The following is a 20,399-nucleotide window of genomic DNA, read 5'->3' as shown; positions in this document are numbered from 1 at the left end:
ATCATTGGCTTTAGTTCCGGGGACTATCAAAATTAGCGTACTACCTTCACGTTTCATTTCACGGCAAGTGCTCTCCGCAATCGCTGCACCGGCATAAAAAACGAACACTGCATAGATCCAACTAATCTCTATACTGCAAATGCGATTAATATGGTACGCAATCTCGAACCGTGCCTACGGATAATCCATTTCCTCGGTTTGTAGACAAGCTGTCTAGGCCGCTCGAGATGTATATGGTACTTCGCCTACAAGAAAGGCAAATCGTCGGATCAGCAAAGCGGTTTTCCGGAAGGAGTCTGGAACATTTTACTGCCCTCGTGTCACTGGCAATGCGTTTGTTCGTAGAGATTTGTGATTCGAATTCAGCCGGGACGCATATATTGCGGCACAGTCAGAAGGTTCACCAACCAATGACGGGGTTCCATCGGTTGCGTAGATACGTGACTACGACGTGGTCGCTTAGACAGTCTGACCCGCCAACGCTAGACCGTCCCGAGGAGTAGATGGATTGCTGTAACAGCTGTCACTTACCTGGATAAGCTGCAGATGTAGCTAGATACTAGCTGCTACTACTTCGTGCCTGCGCTATCTGACCCCATTGTCGTCGAGCCGGGCATGTGGCTGTGCTCCACTGTTCAATGGTTTTATGCAGAAGGAATGTATGATATTCAGACGTAATAGTGAGTCAAGGTGAGGTAAGCCAATGTGTTGATTCTGTCTCTGATGGTGGCCAGCAAAATCCCAGATTTGAAATGTGAGACAGCGTACCTTGGAGCTGGGCGCTTTTTTGCCCCCCATGAATGAAGTTTCTAGACTCTATAGGCTGCAGCGTGAATGTGATTCCATGGCCAATTAAAACAGCTTGAAGCCTCCACTGGCGGTCTTTTGGAAGAAGCCTTCGGGGTCATACTTCTGACTGACCGCCTGCAATTGCTTCTTAATCTCAGAACCGTACGAACTGATGGGATCCTGGTCCGGAAACGCATAGTTCATGTACGTGTATGGTGACAGCTGTCCCATCGCCTCCGCCTCCTTCTTGATATCATCGAGAACCTCCTTGTTGGCCTTGATTACGAGGTCATCATCCTCACTGTTGCTCCACGAAGTATAGAGCAGGAAGAGGACGAGAGGGCCATTCTTGGCATCGAGGCCCAGCGAATTACCCGCGCTGGCTTCGAGTAATGAGACTGGAAAGGGTTCGTAGGTGGCAGCGTATATTAGTCCGGAAACTGACTTGACGGGCTCAAAACCCTTGTTGAACTTGTCTAAGGTCATCTTCAGCGCATCAGCGTTTGCTTTCAGTGTCGTAGTTAGATAGATGACCCTGACATAATTTGTTAGCCGTGAGAACGCAGTCAAAGTAAGTTAGCCAGCTTACCTCTTCTTGTACTCGGACTGTTCAGATTGCTCATTCGCCAACTCTGATACTGTAGTAATACGGAGCGTATCAACTTGGGGCACACGTGGCTCGATGTCTGTGAATAGGGCAAACCCTTCTGGTTTTTCTGGCTTGGTGTACGTAGGATCGTTCATGCACATCATGCCACCGAGCTCGGCTGCGTAGCCAATGTTGATCCGCACCTGGGCTTTGGGGTCGGGGCTAGGGCCATTAAGGTATTCTACGATGCGTTCGAGCTGTTGTGGAAAGCTCTGAGGGAAGTACATAAACTTGCCGCCCCATATATTGCCCTGCTTGAAGGTTGCGAAGTCGAAACGTGTGATGATCCCGAAGTTACTGCCGCCTCCGCCTTTCAGCGCCTTGAATAGATCACTATTCTCCTCCGCGTTTGCATTGACAACATCGCCACTTGCAAGGGCGATCTCGTAGTTGACGACATCGTCGGTAATGAAACCCCTTTCAGATGAGAAAAAAGAGATACCACCTATCATCCCAATGAGTAAAGTGAGGGCGATGCGGAGCTTTTCCTCACCTACCGTGGGTAGCAAGGCCACCGATGCCGCCAGTACCCGCCCGACTCCCACTTACTGCCAGGCCTTCAGGCTCGAGCTTCTTAAACACCGCACCCCAAGTCTCACCAGGAGATATGGAGACGAATGTTCGATCTGGGCTCAATTCAATGCCCTTGAAGCGTCGCAGGTGGACTGTGATGCCTCCCGCAACATTGGCAACGCCTGCCGCTGGTTGCTGGCCTGCACCGCAAATGGCTACTGAAACATTACTAGCAAAGGGCTTCAGCGCCTTCACAACAGCGACAACCTCTTCTTTACTAGTTGGCAGAGCAAAAGCAGCAGGCGCAAGATCGCTCTCGAAGGTTGAAAGATAGGTACCGCTGACCTCATTGTACTCTTCAGTTCCTGGGAGAACAATTAGGCGCGCGGAGATTGCCTTGAGAGCTTCGATGGACTCGGAAACGCCCATGGTGAAGGGTACCAGCGGCTGCAGAGTTTGGGGATAGGTGGCTAGGAGGCTTGGATAACGATGAAGGCGTTTGTAGGTAACTGGAGAAGCAAGCTGCTGCAAAGCTGTAGGCTCGGGTCTCGTCGACGCAAAGCGCAGATCAATACAAACAGTCAGCCATGCCGTTGCGCCAACGGCAACGGCCGACCGAGAACCAAGACAATAGCGATGCACATGCCTCGAAGTGGAGTGTAGGGTCAGCAATTAGATTGCGCGGCGCAGCAGTCTGCTTTGCTAGCGACACTGACGACCAAACGGCGGGGCTTGCGCTACGGGGCACAAACAATGTCCCCACCATGACCCCAGTCACATAGTAAGCAAGAATGATAATACCCGAAATACGAAGGGTTGTGATTGATGGTGTGTGACAGTGTTTCGCGGCTGATGTAACAAAGAGCTGATGCGTCGCGGGCGTTGATGCGCTGCCCCGGTGCTCCTTCTTTCCCTACTGATCGCCCGCTAGTGCTAGTGGCGCTTACCTTGTTGGGTTGGCGTTGTTTTCCCCCCCAGGGCCGCCATTTATTGCACAGCAACGTTTGCAATCATTACACCCGTAGGTCAGCATGGCGAAGGTCGCCGACAAGAAAGGCGCGCAGAGCGTCGAAGAAGAGCTCCAAGAGCTCAATCCACAAGGAACGGCCATCGCCGACTCAAGCAAGGAGAGGTAAGCTTTCTCTCGCGCATCAAGGGCAACATCAAAAATTGACAGAAAGCAGTGATAAGAGCGAAACAAGCGTTGCCTTCCATAATGTCCATGTACATGGTTTCTCGCGGCGGACCGACTACCAGAAGACGGTCGCCAGCTTCCTCTTTGCATACGTCCAGCAAACTTTAAGCAAGATAAGGCGCATACCCGAAGCCCGAATCGATATTTTGAAAGGCATAGAAGGCGTTGTTATGCCTGGAGAGATGCTTTTGGTGCTTGGAAAACCAGGCAGTGGATGCACTACACTTCTCAAGACGCTGGCTGGTCAGACACATGGATTTGTCGTTGACCAGCAATCAGCCTTCAATTACCAAGGTCAGGAACTTCCGACTCTCTTTGGAAATCGATCTCACTGAAATTACGTAGGAATTTCACGCGCGGCTATGCATGGCAAAATGCGAGGGAAATGCATCTATCAAGCGGAGCTAGACTTCCACTTCCCGACCCTGACCATGCGCGAAACCCTTGAATTCGCCGCCAGTGCGCGAAATGTTAGCTATGACCAGAAGGATATTCAGCAGAGGGCGGAGTCGTCCGCCACATTGCTAGGACTATCGAGAGCTCTTGATACCAAGATGGGAAACGACCTTATCCCGGGCGTGAGCGGCGGTGAGCGAAAACGTGCAAGTATTGCGGTATGTCCTGTACTTCTTTCTGCTCAAATTTAAAATCACTAAAACACTATAGGAAATCCTCGTATGTGACAGCAACTTTCAATGTTGGGACAATAGCACGAGAGGACTCGACAGCTCGAACGCCCTGGACTTTGTCAAGACGCTGCGTCGGCAGACGACCCGACGCCGCTCAGTAGCTATTGTCACACTGTATCAAGCAAGCGAGGACATATACCAGGTACTTTCCTATAATTGAAGGCCATATAATTCGACCTAATCGCGTCTAGCTTTTCGAGAAAGTCCTAGTCCTTCATGAAGGTCATCAGATTTATTTCGGCCCTACCCAGGGAGCAAGATCCTACTTCACGAACCTTGGCCTCACTTCCCGTAACTGGTCCACCACACCCGACTTTCTCACTTCGGTTACCAAGGCTGAAGACCGCCTCATTCGTGCAGACTTCCCAGGCCAGGTTCCAACCTCGGCCGACGACTTTGCAAGTACCTGGGCATCATCTGCAGTAGCCGCAGAGTTGCGGCGCCAAGTCAACAAGTACGATGCAATACATCCATTTGCCAACGCAGAAGCACTCAAAAAGCACGCGGGTAACAATTCCCTCCTACCCTATGTCGTATCAGTTCCGACACAGATATCATTGTGCGCCTCGCGAGGTTTCCTAAGGCTGAAAAACGATTTGAATGCTCCAATATCTGCACTCATTGGAAACCTGGTCATATCTCTCATTCTCGGCAGCATGTTCTACAACATGCAAGAGAACACAAACAGTTTCTTTGGGCGAGGAGTTCTTCTCTTCATCACAATATTTCTGAACACATCTCTCGCTGGATTCGAGGTCAGTCTCTCTGTTCTTGATGCACGTTAAGTTGCGCTAATTTCAAACAGTGTATCGCCATCTGGGATACTCGACCGATGATCGAGAAACATCTGCGTTATGCATTCTACCGCCCTTTAGCAGAGGCTGTCGCATCGGTCCTCGTAGACTTTCCAAATAAGCTCCTACTCACTTTGGTCTTTAATGTTCCGCTTTACTTTCTCGCAAATCTTCGTCGGACCCCTGGAGCATTTTTCACTTTCTACCTGTTCGCTTTGGTCGCTCTACTCAATGGCTCGATGATTTATCGGGCAATGGGTGCAATGTCACGCACGCTGGAGGGTTCACAACCGCCAGGCGCAGTCTTTTCCTTACTTCTTGTACTCTATAGTGGGTTCGTCGTTCCATTTGGCGAAATGCGTCCCTGGCTCAAGTGGTTTTCGTACATCAACCCAGTCTACTACGGCTTTGAGAGCCTAGTCATCAACGAATTCTCTGGACGAACCTTCTCATGCGCCAAATACATTCCGGCTGGATCGGACTATAGCGATGCACCTCTCGGTCAGAAGGCCTGCACCGCAGTTGGGTCTGCGCCAGGATCCGACGTCACCCTTGGCGATGCTTACATGTTTGAGATTTGGGGCTACCAAAGTAAACACCTTTGGAGGAACCTCGGCATCATGGTCGCCCTCATGATATTCTATGGATGTGTTTACGTATTCTGTTCCGAGTTCATCTCCTTGCAGCCTTCGCGTGGCGAGATTTTGCTCTTCCCGAAAAAGAAGATGGTCAAGAGCAGGATCACGAATGATGAAGAAAGCCAGCCTCCGAGTCTCACACCGAATCAGGGTTTGGATCAAGTGCTTGAAAAATCGGAGGTCTATGATGCAGGCCATATGATAGACGGTGACGCCGCTACATTTGTCTGGAGGAATCTGAGTTACGAGATCAAGATTGGTAAGACGCAGAAACGAATACTCGATAATATTGAAGGTTGGGTCAAGCCGCGGACCATGACTGCTTTGATGGTAAGATGAACATTGGCACAATATAGCTCCAGTTCCCTAGCTAACACTACAAAGGGTGCTTCTGGCGCGGGCAAAACGTCATTACTCAATGTTCTCGCAGATCGAACCACTACTGGAGTAATCAGCGGAGAAAAGCTCGTGGCAACCCATTTCCAAGGCCTTGCCTTCGCTCGAAGGGTTGGCTACGTTCAACAGCGAGATTTACATCTCAATACTATGACCGTTCGGGAAGCACTCGAGTTCAGCGCGCTATTGCGTCAACCGCCCAAGTACTCTGAAGCGCAAAAGCTACATTGGGTCAAGACTGTCATCTCTCTTCTTGACATTGATAGAGATGGCTTCGTAGATGCCGTAATCGGCGTGCCGGGTGAAGGGCTCAATATTGAGCAGCGAAAGCGGGTTACAATTGGAGTGGAACTTGCCGCTCGCCCTGATCTCCTGCTGTTCCTTGACGAACCGACAAGCGGGCTTGATAGCGATTCCTCCATGTCTATCATCAAGCTCCTTCGTCGGCTGGCTGATCACGGCCAAGCTATTCTCTGCGTCATCCATCAGCCGTCAGCACCGCTGCTTTCACACTTCGATCGCCTACTGTTGCTATCAGAGGGCAAGTCGCTTTACTTTGGAGATCTCGGGAGGCAATTTGAGACCATGGTTAACTACTTCGAACATCACGGAGCTAGACATTTGACTGCCGCAGAGAATCCTGCCGAGTGGATGATTAATGTGTCTAACCAGTCCGACGAAGCAGATGGCCCCTCGAAAAACTGGGCAGAAATCTGGAGCGAGTCGGCAGAACGGATTGCCGCACTGAAGGAATGCGAAGCCATGCAAAATGAACTCGCCCAAGCGAGTGCAGAAAACGCAGAGGTACCATCATCCGAGTTCGCTATGTCACTCTGGAATCAGTTACTTGTAGTTACCAAGAGAGCGTACGTGCACGACTGGCGCTCTCCAAGTTATGTTTGGTCCAAGCTATTCAGCACTTTCGGCGTCGTAGGTTCGCCAGACCCTTGAAAGACCTGCAAATCTCTAACACATGCGCAGACATTCATCAACGGAGTCTCATTCTGGAAGTCGGGAGTTTCTCCACAAGCTATCCAAAACCAGGTCTTTTCGTTGTTCATTCTCACCACGATCTTTGGTGCCCACGTTCAGCTCATCATGAAGCGCTTTCACGAGAACCGCACGCTCTACGAAATCCGCGAGCGCCAATCGCGAACTTACTCTTGGGTCGTGTTCCTGACTTCCAACATCCTCGTAGAGTTGCTATCCCAGACTATTGTCAGCGTCATAGCTTTTGTGTGCTGGTACTATCCGCTCGGCATGTGGCAAAACGCACTTGCATTGGGAGAACTGAACGAGAGAGGTGGTTTGACCTTTTTGTTTATCTGGTCTCTCATGATCCTATTCCAGACGATGTCACAGATGCTTATGACGATCATGCCGGACATACCGACGGGTATCAACATCGCCAATTTACTCTTCATGCTATCCTTGATCTTCTCTGGGTAAGTCTCTATAATTCAATGTAGAGCACATCGTACTGACAAAATCCAGTGTGCTAGTTTCGCCATATGCACTACCTCGGTTTTGGATTTTCATGTATCGCGCCACGCCTCTCTCATACTACATCTCCGGTATCATCTCCGTCGGTCTGTCTGGCGTGAAAATTGTATGTGCGCGGAAGAATCTCGCACATATTCCAGCCATCCCATCCGGCGATACCTGTGCTTCCTATCTTGCCTCATACATTACAAGTAGCGGCGTACAGCTTCTGAATCCCGACGCAACTGCCGACTGCCAGGTCTGCGAATATGCGAATACCGATGCTCTCTTAGCGACGTATGGCATCTATTTCTCACAACGGTGGCGCAATTGGGGTATAACAGTTGCGTACAATTGCATCAACATTGGACTGGCGTTCTTGCTGTGGTGGATGGTCAAGGTACCAAGAACGGCACGGAAAGTTTAACCAATTGTAGATATCAGGTGGGGATACTATGGGCGACTCGGTCTTTTCGCAGCCATTTGGTAGGGTGCATCTAAACTCCTGGGCCAGATATTTTTGTTTGCAACAATTCAGCAATCTCGCAACCTACGTACTCCCGGCTCTATATTCATTCACTCTGCTGTTATGTTCGCGTGCACAGTAGCACCGGAGCGCACACGAAAAGAGACTTGTTGTGGCTCACGTTGCAATGCTGTACTACTTGCGCATCCCCCACGTCGTGCGGCACATGATGTGGCTCCGCATCGAACTAGGCAGCTGCACATGCCATCTTTCAAAGGAAAGACCCGTGTCGTACCAACACTGCGCTACATAGCCATGTGTTTTAGGTGGCCCGCTCGTACGCCGCAAACGAGAATCGTTGAGCGCCTCCATCCCACAGCTACGGAAATCTTCAGGGGACGGAAATTAATCAAATATCGAACCCTCAGGCTGGGAAAGAAGGCATCCACGTTCTTGCGACGTACTATATGCTGCATAACGACATTCCAGGTATCCGATTAGGTAGCTAGGGATAGACCACGCGTTGGGGAAAAGCGGCAACGTAGGTATATACTCCGGGGTGTTATATCGCTGTTATGTGAAAAGAGCCGTTGTGCATGTCCGTTCGGACGCTCCAGCATCGAATCACTTGCTCCAAAACAAGAATATGTGAGGGGCCGTTTGAATGCGCCTATGGCTGCGGGGGCCGGCGTTCAATGTAACCGTAAGCGAGGCCAGTCAGCCTGGAACAGGACACACCCGTCAGCCCCATATACCCACCTGGGCATCTAGAGAACGAGGGACCGTCGATTGGCGCCTTTGCGCGCCGGTCACGCGTAGGCTAATTAAAGAGTCCTTTCAATCCGGACTACGCGTCCATTGCGGACATACAGGGATACCCAGACATGGGGCACAGAGAAGATAGTCCCCGCCGTCGGAATTCTCTTATTACATGGGAAGGGATGTGGCCCCGTTTTAGCGCTGAGCTCCCTTTTCCTTGAGAGAGAAGTTATAGGTAGCGGCCGCCACTGCCGATTACTTCGCAAGGCTCTTGTCACTAATCGACTGGTTGGTGGTCAGAGTACTCTATGCATGTCAGATTTGTACATGTTCTGTGCCACCACACTTCTTCGGTTGCCGAGAATGAAAGCTCTGTATTTGATGGGAGTAAAGTAGTACCAACTTCCTTTGATGGATTAAACGCACTTGGCCCCAGCACATCTGGTGGCGTGAATTTCCAGTCCTGCGATCCTCCAGTTCACCGCGTTTGAATGCGCCCGCTGCTTTTGAACGTATGTTCACACTCGCCTAGGCCTTGCGGCTCCCCATACCAATCTACGCTGTTCTCGAAGTTGAACCCACTGTGAAGCTGGTGACTTGGTTTCGCGTATTGTTTCAACTCCGTTTTCTCCAGGTCCTGCGGCCACCTGGTCATTCTTCCCCGCAATCACCGCAAAGAGAAAAGTATCGCAACCTCAATTTACTCCTTCTCTTTGCCCTATTCTTTTCTTTCCAATCGCCTTTTGGAATAGGTGATCATACCTAGGTCTTCAAAATGTCGTTGGCTATTCCTCCTGGTACGGATCTTTCCAAGGTCCCAATTGCTCCAAATCCCAGCGGTGCACCGCCAAACTTTGTGGACCCACCATCACTGGCAGCAGTCACTTATGGTATAACTAGCACTATGATGGTGCTCGCATGTGGCCTTGTGGGTCTGAGAATCTTATCTGTTATCAAAAAAGAACGGGGGCTGAAGACTGATGACTGTGAGTTGCAAATGCATTATGCTCCAAAAGAATTGAAAGCATTGAGCAAATAACTAATGAAGCACGTAAAAAGACTGTTGTATCTTAGCATTGATTCTGTCTTCCGGTTATGGAATTCTTATCATGTTATGTAGGTCTCGCCCTCAAGTATGCTCTGGGACGCTAAAATCCCATGTGTATGATTTGCAATGCTGATGCAAAGTAGCGAACAAAACGGCACGCCATGCATGGGACACGCCAATTTCCCTGCTCAACGACGTATGGTTTAAACGGAATGCTGCGCTCAGCATAATATACGGCCCAGCCATGTTTTTCGCCAAAGCAGCCATCTGCACGCTGTATTTGCGTATTTTCAACACCATGGCTTGGATGCGCTACACAGCCTGGGGCACCATCGTCATCCTGGCCTGCATTTACGGATCCATGGTGCCTGTCTACTTGGTCTACAGCATTCCGTACGGCAACGAAAAATGGGATCTTACTTTGGCAGCGAAGATCGGTAAAGCTGATAAGATGGCGATTGGCATAGGTGCCGTCAATGTGGCTTTCGATATCTTCCTCCTGATTTTGCCGGTCCCGATCATTATGAAGCTGAACCTTTCGTTCCGCAAGAGGATTGGTCTATCTGCCGTTTTCATGACGGGCATTGTAGCGACAGTGTCTACGGTTCTTGGTCTCTACTTCCGTATATCAGTGTACCGCTCCAAGCGCAGCCCAACCAGTGGCGACGCTACCTGGGTTGCAGCAGCAACATACATCACCGTGTATGCCAAATCTCCTGCTACTCTGGAACTCTGATATAGTGACTAACGGAAGAATAGTCTGGTCGAGCTTTATGTCACTGTCATGGTTAGTTGCGTCCCTGGCTGTGTATCGTCGTGGCGTAACATTCTCCGCGAGACAACTGTCATCACCACACTTCGCTCCCTCATCAACTCATCGCGGGCCTCGTTATCCCGCTCCCGAAACTCCTCACGGGACGGTAGGACGAAAACTCCTTCGGTTCGGTCAGATGAGGCCGGTCTTGCCCCGAAACACGAGTTTGAGCTTCAAGAGAGGAAGGACAAAGAGGTTGGTATTACTAAGACGATTAAAATCCAGCAGACCGAAGTATAGTTGTAGAGGAGTAGAAGGCTGCTGGGTAGTGGTCCGATACGACAAAAGGCATCGCGCTGAGATGAAGAAGAAGTTATAAGGACGAAGAAGAAGCGTTGAATATCTTTTTTTAATTTTCAACTGTAACAGTGTCCTCCCGAGACAAGCGCTGGTAATCTTCTTGTATAAGTGCTCATCGTCGCGGTACCCAATCGGACCGGCAGGTGCAAGCATAGGCAAATGCATCAACATTCAAACCTCAACTGACTCTGGCCACTGTGTCCTTGCTGTCGAGTAAATTGAAATGAGATGAAATGAGACTCACGATGTGAGTAGAATGTTAGGTTTAGGAAGGTGAAGGTGCGACGAAGCTTGGGGGCCAAGCCGCCGCTACCTTATCGCGATCCACTCTTTGTCGGCCACCTCCGCAACAACCTCACCTTTCGTCCAGTCTTTCTGTTTATTTTTTTATTTTATCAACAAACAAATCCGCACGTCAAGATGAGTGGCACATCGATCGACACGTACCTTATGTGGGTGGAGGGGAAGGAGACGGCGGGCGACGCGGAGCAGTCAGTCAGCGAACCCCTCAATCATGACGCTTCGCAATTGCTAATCGCAACACAGACTCGCCGTCGAAGATCCCGCGACGGGTGAGGTTTTCGCACAATGCCATGCTGCATCAGCTGCGAATGTCGACCATGCTGTCAAGACTGCTCACAAAGTCTTCAAGTCTGGCGTCTGGTCCAAAGCCCCGCGCCATGTGCGGGCGGACACGCTCGACAAGATCGCTGAACTTCTTACGAGGTACTTACCGCAACTTATTGAGCTGGAAGTTCGCCAAACTGGTCGTGCGATCCGTGAGATGAATGCGCAAGTTCCGACGCTGGTCAAATGGTTCAAGTACTACGCCGCCCTTATCCGCACTGAGGAGCGATCGGTTTTACCTACCGTTGGAAAGCTGCATAACTGGATCGATCGTAAGCCTCTTGGTGTAGTTGCGCAAATCACGCCGTTCAACCATCCCATGTTGATCGCGGTCAAGAAGATTGCGCCTGCGCTGGCTGCAGGGAATTCCATTGTGCTGAAGCCCAGCGAGCTAACACCGCTGACGAGCATTGAGCTGGGAAAGCTGATGAAAGAGGCGGGCTTACCTGATGGCGTATTCAACGTTCTTCCTGGCGATGGACTATCAACAGGTAAAGCGCTCGTAGAGCACCCTTTGGTCAAGAAGGTGGATGTTACTGGGGGCACACCCGCTGGGCGAGCTATTGGTGCTATTGCTGGCCAAAACCTTGCACATTACACCGCTGAGCTGGGTGGAAAAGCACCACTCATAGTCTTTGAACAAGCTCATGTTGACCTAGCGGTCAACGGCATCGTCTTTGCTAGCTTTATTGCGTCCGGTCAGACCTGTGTCGCAGCGACCCGCATCATTGTGCACAATAGCGTGCTCTCCCAAGTGGTGGAGAAGCTCAAAGTCAAGGCACAAAGCATAGAGAAGAGAATCGGCTCACCGAAGAACGCAGAATCCATGATGGGTCCGCTCATCTCTGCAAAGCAGCTAGGCAACGTGTTGACGCTAGTCAAAGATGCCATCGTTCTACAAGTGACCGTTGTTACTGGTGGTCAAAGAATGAGCGGCACCTCAACCCTAGACGGCACCGATTTCAGCAAAGGCTACTTTTATCCTCCCACAATACTCGCCGACAGCGCATCCAAGAAGATCGTAGAGACAAGGATATGGAAGGAAGAAGCCTTCGGCCCAGTCATCGTCGTTGTTGGGTTCGACACCGAAGAAGAAGCTCTAGAGCTCGCGAACGACAGCGAGTTTGGCCTCGGCGCAGCCATTTGGACACAAGACTTGTCGCAAGCATTTAGGGTCTCAGAGGCCATCGAGAGCGGCATCTGCTGGGTGAACACGCATCATCGGAATGATCCTAGCTCGCCGTGGGGTGGCATCAAGAGCTCAGGTGTGGGAAGCGAGAACGGTGTTGATGCGTACCAAGCATACACGACGACGAAGAGTACTGTCATCAATTATGCGACTGCTGAGGAGGGATTAGTGAGCGACGATTGGTTTAGAGAGGGTACTGGGGAGGTTAGATATGGTTGAGGGTGCGGTCCATCATAGTTCTTCTAACCATGTGGTCCTACATGGCCTAAATACACTTCATAGCATATTACGAATCAACGGAATTTGCTCCTAAAGAGTGCGCCGCGTGTATCTCGATCTCTAGCAAGCCTCGCAATAGAAAAAGAGAAGATGCCTAAGCCTATATGCAGCGAAGACCCAAAGCCAACGTTCAGATACGCCAACGACATCGATTTCACCACGCAGGACGGTACCAAACTGACCGCAGAGGCCTTTTCTTACTGAATGATTTTCTTCTCTCTCCTCCGACGTTTGAGGAGGTTGCACGTGCTGGGTTCAATGCATGCCTTCTGGAACACCTGTACTATATCTCCGCGGCCTGATGCCAGCCATAAATTCATAGGCATTTCATCGTGAGCGTTCTGCAATGCACTCCATCCGCCATAGAAACTTTCACTCTTCGCATCCGACGAGTGATTTAGCCGAATGCGTACAATCTATACACACTTGTCGAGCACACCACGGCCAACTCGTTCAGCTAATGTCACTTCTCAATCAGCCGCAACTTCTCCTTTCAACTACAACTCCAGCCTCCGATTAAACTGCCGATACCGACCACTTCCTCAACGCCCGCCCCGATGCCGAAATGGCACAAGCCTTACATATAACTTACTCGAATGTAGGTGAAATGCTTGATTTGCTGCAGGACCTAGGTGGAGACGTGTCTGCAATGGCGGGAAAGACTGGAGAAGAAATCGCGGAAGTCATTGTTGCAACAAGACATGAACGCGAACGTCAGGAAGCTGCATTACACCCCTTTAAGAAGGGTATTCGCAAGACGCGAGAGCGAAAGACTAAAGCTAGTACTTCCGTCGCAAAAGCTCAGGTAGCCCAAGAAGACACTCAGATCAGAGTAGCCTGTTCGTCCGAACAGGAGCTTAAACACGCGCGAAGCCGAAGGCGGAATCGAAGTCACAAACAGCAACGAGAGATATCTCCCGACCTCTATAGCCTAGAAGCAGTCAAAACACACCTTCTCGACATGAAACATCTGGCCCTCTCAGATGCCAAAGCTGGACAAACCAAAGATTATGAGGACTTTGACTTGTCCGACGTTGAATCGCCCGACTTTGCCAGAGATCTACACTCGAAGATCGATCGTCAGACCATGCTTCGCGACAACTGTACAGATATAACTACAGTTCAGGCCCTGATGTTGATTCGCCAAATCCTTCAACATTCCGATACTATTAGCTCCTTGGGAGATCCGCCGAGGAAGCTCAGTGGGGAAGCAGCTCAAACACTGAAAAACGCGAAGAGGTCTCACGAGAAGCTCTGTATAGAGTTAGCCGTACATATCGGCATAAAGATCGAAGGAGAGGGACTCGGTAGATATATTGAGGCTATTAACATTGTTGGAGAGATATTCAACAAAGTTGCCGAGCTGACACAAAAGTGAAAACTCCAAAGCATAAATCGCTTCCGAGATCGAAATCATTCTTCTAAAAGTCTTGAGAACAATAGTTTTATCCTCAGACGTGTTTGGGGGTTTTTAGGGAAGTAATACTAGAACAGATGAATGCTATAGCTTCCAGCTTGACCTACTTGCTTATTTGATGTAACTGTTCCACGTACTGTCGCTACGACTTTTCAAGAGCTCCCAATACAATTTACATATTCTTCTTCTCCTCCTTGACATCAGATGACAATATCTCTTTTGTGAGATAAATACACCAATGCTATAAGACTAGGTCAATACACGCACGTGAGGGCATGAATGGCCACTTGCATACTGGTGTTTTCCCATGCTTGGTGTGAGACAGGGCTACGCCTTTCACTACTCATGTTCTTCTTCGCTTTTTTCACGTCAGGTGCAACTATACGTGAAATGCACAGTATTGACCACCACAGACAATAAGGCATGAGCGTCGACCACTCCTGTCAACTACACTCAACTTGCGATTACCTCAACTCAACCAGATAAAAACGTCAACTACTGTGAATACATCAGCTATGCAGAACGCATCGGAACCTCAGTCCTCAGCACCCAACACTACAGATAAGGAACTCTTGAACCAAGAGGTCAGCTTACCCCGTCCGCCTCAGCCTATAGCCGCCATCTCCAAAGCCCACCAGTTCAAAGCTCCAGCTCGCAAGGATGCAGCGCACCTAGACAACAACTGGAGCGCGGCATCGTGGCGCGGCCATTCCAACAGGCATGAGATGCTGGCGCTACTACAAGAAGCCGGCGTCGATATTAGCATCTTAATAAACCATGATACTACGCGAGTCACCGACTTCATTATTGAACGTCGGAAGCAGCGCGAAGCCGATGGAATCATTCCCCCGCAGACAGTGCGGTTGAGTAAGATCGACAACACGAAGCCCTTTGGTGGATGGGACGAGAATGATGAAACTAAGAATGCCAAAGGGAAGAAAAGGGCGCGGCAAGGAACCGGAGGGCGACGTCTCGCAAGTGGAACTACAGAGGATGAAGCGGATGATGAAGAAGAGAGCCAGATCAGTCTAGCCACGACACGATCGTATCTCCTCGCTATCAAAAAGCAAGCTTTGCTCAACATCAACCACGAAATCATGGGATTCTTGGATGACCCGGAACAGTCGACAACCTCGCCCCCCTCCAGCCCCATCATTCACCCGCCACGGGGGGACACAATCCTCATCATCGACAACGCGCCCTTGATCTCTTATAAAGCGCAAATAGCTATTCGCAAGATACTGCACCACCGCGAGAACATCCGATACTGGGATCGCCAGCACAATGACTGCAACAAAGGTAAGGATAAGGAGTACTTGCAGGAGCGGGAACTATATCATGACTATGCGCTTGAGGTGATATCGGAGGTGATATTGAGCATGGGGATGGGGGATGGGAAGGCTGGGGAACTCCATCAAGGTGTGGTGCGTTTGGTGATGGATATCTTCTGTCTTGAGGTCAAAGACAAGCGCGATGGTTAGGGAGAAGAGACGTGGAAACAAGGGAGATGGAGAACATAGCTTCGAGGTCTACTTTACCATGTTGTAAATAGCTCCGAAATTACGCATATCGTGCTAAATCAAAATTGCTTGACAACGTGCATTCAGCGCAACAAACCCCTCTTGTTTGCCCTCCTCAACCTCTTTAAAATTTTGCTGCAATTCACAATCACACGTTTCGACGGTCTCTTCAGTCTCCCCTCTTCCTCCCCAATCTTCCGCCCTTAATGCGCCGTAAACGTCTTTGCTCGTCTAGCGACTCCTGGGCCACCGATGACTCCTCTCTGACCTCCTGTATGGATACGCCCTTGGGGTGAGACTATCCATTGTATTCAATGCGGCCGAAGAGTTAGTCAATTGCGATGCCAAAGTGCGTGTGTTTGGGAATAGGTTAGTTCTCTTAGCGAGGTTGATGGATGGTTAGCGCGGCGCGTCCACATGTGTACCGGTACTGCCGTGAGAAGTTTCCCTCAGCTACACCTAGTCGTGCAGTCCTTGCCCATCGCACGCTCAATTGCCTACGCATCGTTCATCTTAGCTTGCGCAAACCTTTAAAACCTCTTATATCATGGCTAACACGTTCAATGCTATGGAAATTGACCCCTCGCATGCCGCGCACGCTTCCTCGGCACCGTCGCAGCACACGCTCGACATTCCGCGACCCACGGAGCTGCCCCCGGGCGACCTTATAACCCTCGACGTCGATGGCCGTAAATTCCGAACGCGAAAGTCGACTCTCCAGAATTGCGGTTACTTCTCAGGCATCTTAAGCGGGCGCTTCGCTATAGAACTGCTGCCGGATGGCTCGCTGCCCGTCGACGCAGATCCAGACGTCTTCCCTACGCTGTTGAACTACCTCCGGACACCATCGACATACCCACTACTGTGGACTCAGGAGAAGGGGTTCGACTACGTAGGATACAACAAGCTGCTGGCTGTAGCCGACTTCTTCGGTCTGGAGGACCTGAAGCAGTGGATACAGAAAAAGACGTACCTCAAAGCTATCACAACATATCATAGAGTCCACGTCGGTCCAGCGTACACCGGTAACTGGTTCGACACAGTCCCCTTTCAGATCGAATCGTGGCCGAGCAAGGACCCTCGGAACTTGTCAAACATCGAGATACTACAGAGTTTTGTAGTTGGTGTGCCTAGCCAGGGTAGATTTCTGTGTAACAGCCGCAACCCGGACCACTTTACAGCAGAAGACTGTTTAGATGAAGGGCAAGAATGTATTCCGGATGCGGACAACCTCACTTACTACAACTTTGAGAAATTGGAGAAGAGTATTGCGAATGTTGTGAGGTGTGTGGTATACAACGGTGAGGTGTGTTTAAGAGGATATACGGAGGAGGTGAAGCATACAAGTGAGCACGGTATATCCTCGCCATGAAACCAGCGCCCTCTAGAGCGATCAACGCAAGCATAGTAGTGTATGGTAAAGTCGGAGAATAACACTGTATAGGCAGGGTACGCTCTCAACTAGCGACCGAATAGACACTCCGTGGTCATAAGATTAATCGCGGGATGCAAGAAGAGGCTCGGAAGGCTTGCAACAACGGCACCAGAGCGCAACACAGCTGTTTGCTGCCTCGCCCCAAACCTTGTATTAACTTCTGACTCGAATCATCCCGTTTGATGCTGTCACTCACTCTGTTCCGTAACAAGACGTGATACCTAGTCTATTTCTCCTAGCTCCCTTCGCTTCACTCCTAGAGCAAAGAAAAGGGTAGTTAAAAGATCTCAATCTTCGCGACAACAAGAACCACAGGTTATCCAAGCTTCGCTCTCAACGTGCACCGGCTAGATGCAAGGCGTTGACGCTAACCCATGCAAAGCTTAGATCGACCCGATGTCGCTGAAGGGAGGGACCGTTCGGAGCATCGCGGAACCTAGGCGTAGACACTACAACTGCAGCACAAAAACATCACATCTAGACTCAGTTGCAAAGTAGATCGACAAAGCAAAAAATCAAGAGGGACGAGGATGAGCCGCAAAACGTCACGTTGTGGCATGTCAGGAACACTGGGTGTACAGGTATAGCGAGAGTATTCGTCTCCGTCATTAACAAGCTACGAAAGACAAATAGGTATCATCGACATTCCTCATTCATGGCTGCCGACGCATCAACATCCATTGCTCGATGTCGCATTTACGTGGCAAGCCTACCCAACATTAGACATCTCACGCATTCTCCGTTCGACATGGATTCCATGACGAATGAGTCATAACCAACCGCGCCTAAGCGTGGTGCGCAGGCTCCTCGACAGCGCTGTGGTTCTTATCGCGACCGACGTACTTGGAATCAGCCAACATGTTGAGGCTATCCTCTTGCGCATCCGTCTTGCGCTGATGGAACCAGAAGAGGATGCCACCGACAAAAGCGAGAATCGCAACCGCCGTGTAATTCCACACAAGCAGCGGGTCCTCGGACAGCGAGACGAACGCCTGGCCCAGCGCGTTGGAGAAGGCAGACATGAAGTGCCAGTAAGAAGTCACGAGCGACCGCATGTTCTTTGGTGCTTTGGTAAAGGCGAACTCTAGACCAGTGATGGATGTGAAGATCTCGGAGAAACCAACGAGGACATAGGGCACGGATTGCGTCCAGACGTTGATTGGAGCCGGGTCGTCGCAGCTGTTCATGGCTGTGCCGCAGGGACCTTCCGCGTAGATGTAGTGCTGGATGACGGCGGCGGACACCATGGCGAAAGAAGCGAGCACGAAGCCGAAGGCAATGCGCTTGATGGGCGTGAACTTGATGTTGGCCTTGCGCAGAGCCGGATAGAGGAATTTATCCACAATAGGAATGAAGATGACGAGGGAGATGGGGTTGAGGTTCGTGATAACGTCGTTGGGGACACCGTTGCGCGTCATGGTTGCAGCCTGCGAGGTGAGATTGTTGTTCATCTGGTTGTAGGAGAGCCCTGGCAGATACATTAGTACTGAGCGAAGAGGAAGAGCAGGAACAAGAGCTTACAGTAAAGTGGGATCCAAGTGAAGCAAGAGCAGGCCCTCAGACCACGAGCAACCTGGTCAACCCAAGCATCATCGAACTGCATCCAGCTCGGCTTGTTGGCACCAAGATGGCTAGGCTTGACATCTTCCCAGAAACGCTCGCCCTTGAAGTTCTTGCGCGTCTGGATTGGGTTGACAGACCATTTGCCCTTCATCGCGAGACCCAGGAGCTTGACAGCGCGGATCAAGACAGAGCCCGTAGGCGGGCTGCGGTGATACTTGTTGCGGCAGAACCAAAGGACAACGGGGCAACAGCAGAACATGATCGTGGGCAGCAAATAGGCGCACCAGAAACCGACGTATTTTTCCACGTACACCATACTCAGCTGGCCGGTGAGCGAGCCGATGTTGATGAACATGTAGAAGTAGAGGAAGATTCTGGAGAGCGTGATGTTGGGGTCTGAGATGACGCGCTCGCCAGTCTTGGGGTCCTTGATGACGCGCGGCTTGGTTTGGTGGTACTGAAAGGAGCGACATGATTAGCAATATTCAAAACGGAGAAGGCGAGTTGAAGCAGCGGCTTACCTGTTCAGCGATCAAGGGGGAAATGTTCGCCTTGAAGGCACCGGTTCCGAACCCAAGGGTGATGACGCCGAGGATGAAGGGAGCGATGGCCTTGCCGCTGGTCAGGACTGCTGGAATGGCCGAGATGATGAGTAGGATGTGGCCGATAATGGAGAAGGCAATGGCGATGAAGATGGTGTTGAAGCGGCCGAGGTACTCGTCGGCGATGATGGCGCCAATGATGGGCGTGGTATAGGACCAGAAAGAGTTGAATTGACCGATACCGAACGAAGCCCTTTGGCCCATTCCCAACGCGCCAGGCTGGCCTTCTGAACGTGGGTCACGACCGGTGGTCTGGGGGACACCATCGATGACAGGAAGGTCCTGCTGGATAAAGTTGGTGTAGAGCACCTGGCAGCCATAGTAGCCGAAGCGCTCGCACAGCTCGACAAAGGCGATGGTGAAAGCAACCCAAGGGATCTTGCCAGAGACACGGCGAAGCGTCTTAAGTTCCTCGGCGGTGGGCTCCTCGCCCTCCAGATCGGCCTCGAATTCGACGAGCGTTGGGTCGTGGTGGCTATCCGTGGTGTTGGAGCGGGCAAGGGCCTGCTTTTCGCCAACCTCATAGAGGGGCGTCACGACTTTGGGCTCGTGGCTAAGCGCCATGTCGACGGCATTGGAAGCTGAATTGGCAGCCATTGTTGGCAGACGTCTTCAGGTGTGGCGGTTGAACAGCGGAAGACTGAAGCTCTGGGTCAATACACGAGCCGAGGGAACGAGCTGCCTGCTGGAGGACCAGGGAGGGCAGGGCATCGCGTGAAATTAATAGTCGCGTGCTGCATGGCGGCGGCAAACGAGCTCGTTCAAGCGTGTCTTGGTCTTCCTTGTCGTACTCTGTTTCGAGCAGGTGAGTTTGCGCTACAAGATTGCAACCAGACCAGTCAGGCTAGCAGCCGGTGGCACCCTCGTGAACATGTCGAGGGCGCTATCAGTCGAATCGAATCGTCGACAGCGACTCCGGTCCCAGCTTCGGCAGAGCCAAGGCCAGGGAAGAATTAAGGCCCACCCATACCAACACTCGAAGACATTGCTTCTCGACTTGGCACCGCCGCTGATCACACGCCGCAGGGACGCCAGCCATTCACGCCAGCCGCCTCCTAGCCCCCTCTTATCTGGACGACATGCTGTGGTATCACCCCGGTTAAATGCGGGGACTCGGTGTCGAGGACCCCTCTTCTGGAGCGTGATCACACAGTACTGGAGGGGAGCTTGTTGTATATAAAGCCCTTTTTGAGAGACGACTTCGAAGCCTCCAGCATCACCTCATCTCCAGCGCA

At 51.0% G+C, this 20,399-nt stretch overlaps 8 protein-coding genes across 8 annotated transcripts; 6 read left to right on the top strand and 2 right to left on the bottom strand.

The window, feature by feature from the left end:
• Window positions 1-690: 690 nt before the first annotated feature.
• K460DRAFT_417585 (FAD-binding domain-containing protein) lies at window positions 691-2,601 on the bottom strand. The gene is made up of 3 exons (XM_040937893.1): window positions 1,936-2,601; window positions 1,379-1,883; window positions 691-1,324 (listed from the first exon to the last, which is right to left on the bottom strand). Exons 1-3 carry the CDS (start codon window positions 2,378-2,380, stop codon window positions 853-855), a joined length of 1,422 nt encoding a protein of 473 aa, XP_040789088.1. The 5' UTR covers window positions 2,381-2,601; the 3' UTR covers window positions 691-852.
• A 236-nt stretch (window positions 2,602-2,837) lies between these two features.
• K460DRAFT_314032 (AtrD, ABC-transporter) lies at window positions 2,838-7,869 on the top strand. Its single transcript, XM_040930262.1, has 9 exons — window positions 2,838-3,083; window positions 3,136-3,440; window positions 3,492-3,760; window positions 3,813-3,977; window positions 4,027-4,590; window positions 4,641-5,597; window positions 5,652-6,593; window positions 6,645-7,108; window positions 7,158-7,869. Exons 1-9 carry the CDS (start codon window positions 2,983-2,985, stop codon window positions 7,570-7,572), a joined length of 4,182 nt encoding a protein of 1,393 aa, XP_040789087.1. The 5' UTR covers window positions 2,838-2,982; the 3' UTR covers window positions 7,573-7,869.
• Window positions 7,870-8,822: 953 nt separating this feature from the next.
• On the top strand, window positions 8,823-10,697 carry K460DRAFT_367281 (uncharacterized protein). Its single transcript, XM_040933549.1, has 4 exons — window positions 8,823-9,356; window positions 9,430-9,486; window positions 9,562-10,120; window positions 10,178-10,697. Exons 1-4 carry the CDS (start codon window positions 9,146-9,148, stop codon window positions 10,470-10,472), a joined length of 1,122 nt encoding a protein of 373 aa, XP_040789086.1. The 5' UTR covers window positions 8,823-9,145; the 3' UTR covers window positions 10,473-10,697.
• A 236-nt stretch (window positions 10,698-10,933) lies between these two features.
• K460DRAFT_339827 (aldehyde dehydrogenase-like protein) lies at window positions 10,934-12,854 on the top strand. Its single transcript, XM_040931098.1, has 2 exons — window positions 10,934-11,023; window positions 11,079-12,854. Exons 1-2 carry the CDS (start codon window positions 10,953-10,955, stop codon window positions 12,565-12,567), a joined length of 1,560 nt encoding a protein of 519 aa, XP_040789085.1. The 5' UTR covers window positions 10,934-10,952; the 3' UTR covers window positions 12,568-12,854.
• A 422-nt stretch (window positions 12,855-13,276) lies between these two features.
• On the top strand, window positions 13,277-14,005 carry K460DRAFT_406722 (uncharacterized protein; the record flags this gene model as incomplete). Its single annotated transcript, XM_040936990.1, has 1 exon — window positions 13,277-14,005. One exon carries the CDS (start codon window positions 13,277-13,279, stop codon window positions 14,003-14,005), a length of 729 nt encoding a protein of 242 aa, XP_040789084.1.
• A 554-nt stretch (window positions 14,006-14,559) lies between these two features.
• Window positions 14,560-15,525, top strand: K460DRAFT_356185 (uncharacterized protein; the record flags this gene model as incomplete). Its single annotated transcript, XM_040931939.1, has 1 exon — window positions 14,560-15,525. One exon carries the CDS (start codon window positions 14,560-14,562, stop codon window positions 15,523-15,525), a length of 966 nt encoding a protein of 321 aa, XP_040789083.1.
• Window positions 15,526-16,025: 500 nt separating this feature from the next.
• K460DRAFT_367277 (uncharacterized protein) lies at window positions 16,026-17,395 on the top strand. The gene has a single exon (XM_040933548.1). It carries the CDS (start codon window positions 16,112-16,114, stop codon window positions 16,934-16,936), a length of 825 nt encoding a protein of 274 aa, XP_040789082.1. The 5' UTR covers window positions 16,026-16,111; the 3' UTR covers window positions 16,937-17,395.
• Window positions 17,396-17,784: 389 nt separating this feature from the next.
• On the bottom strand, window positions 17,785-19,761 carry K460DRAFT_377695 (PTR2-domain-containing protein; the record flags this gene model as incomplete). Its single annotated transcript, XM_040934999.1, has 3 exons — window positions 17,785-18,467; window positions 18,521-19,019; window positions 19,084-19,761. 3 exons carry the CDS (start codon window positions 19,759-19,761, stop codon window positions 17,785-17,787), a joined length of 1,860 nt encoding a protein of 619 aa, XP_040789081.1.
• Between the last annotated feature and the right edge of the window lie 638 nt (window positions 19,762-20,399).

Source organism: Cucurbitaria berberidis, assembly GCF_010015615.1.
Source record: "Cucurbitaria berberidis CBS 394.84 unplaced genomic scaffold K460scaffold_3, whole genome shotgun sequence".
Taxonomy (NCBI): Eukaryota; Fungi; Ascomycota; class Dothideomycetes; order Pleosporales; family Cucurbitariaceae; genus Cucurbitaria; species Cucurbitaria berberidis.
The sequence above is the reverse complement of the archived record's forward strand: the minus strand, read 5'-3'. Positions and strand labels throughout refer to the sequence as shown.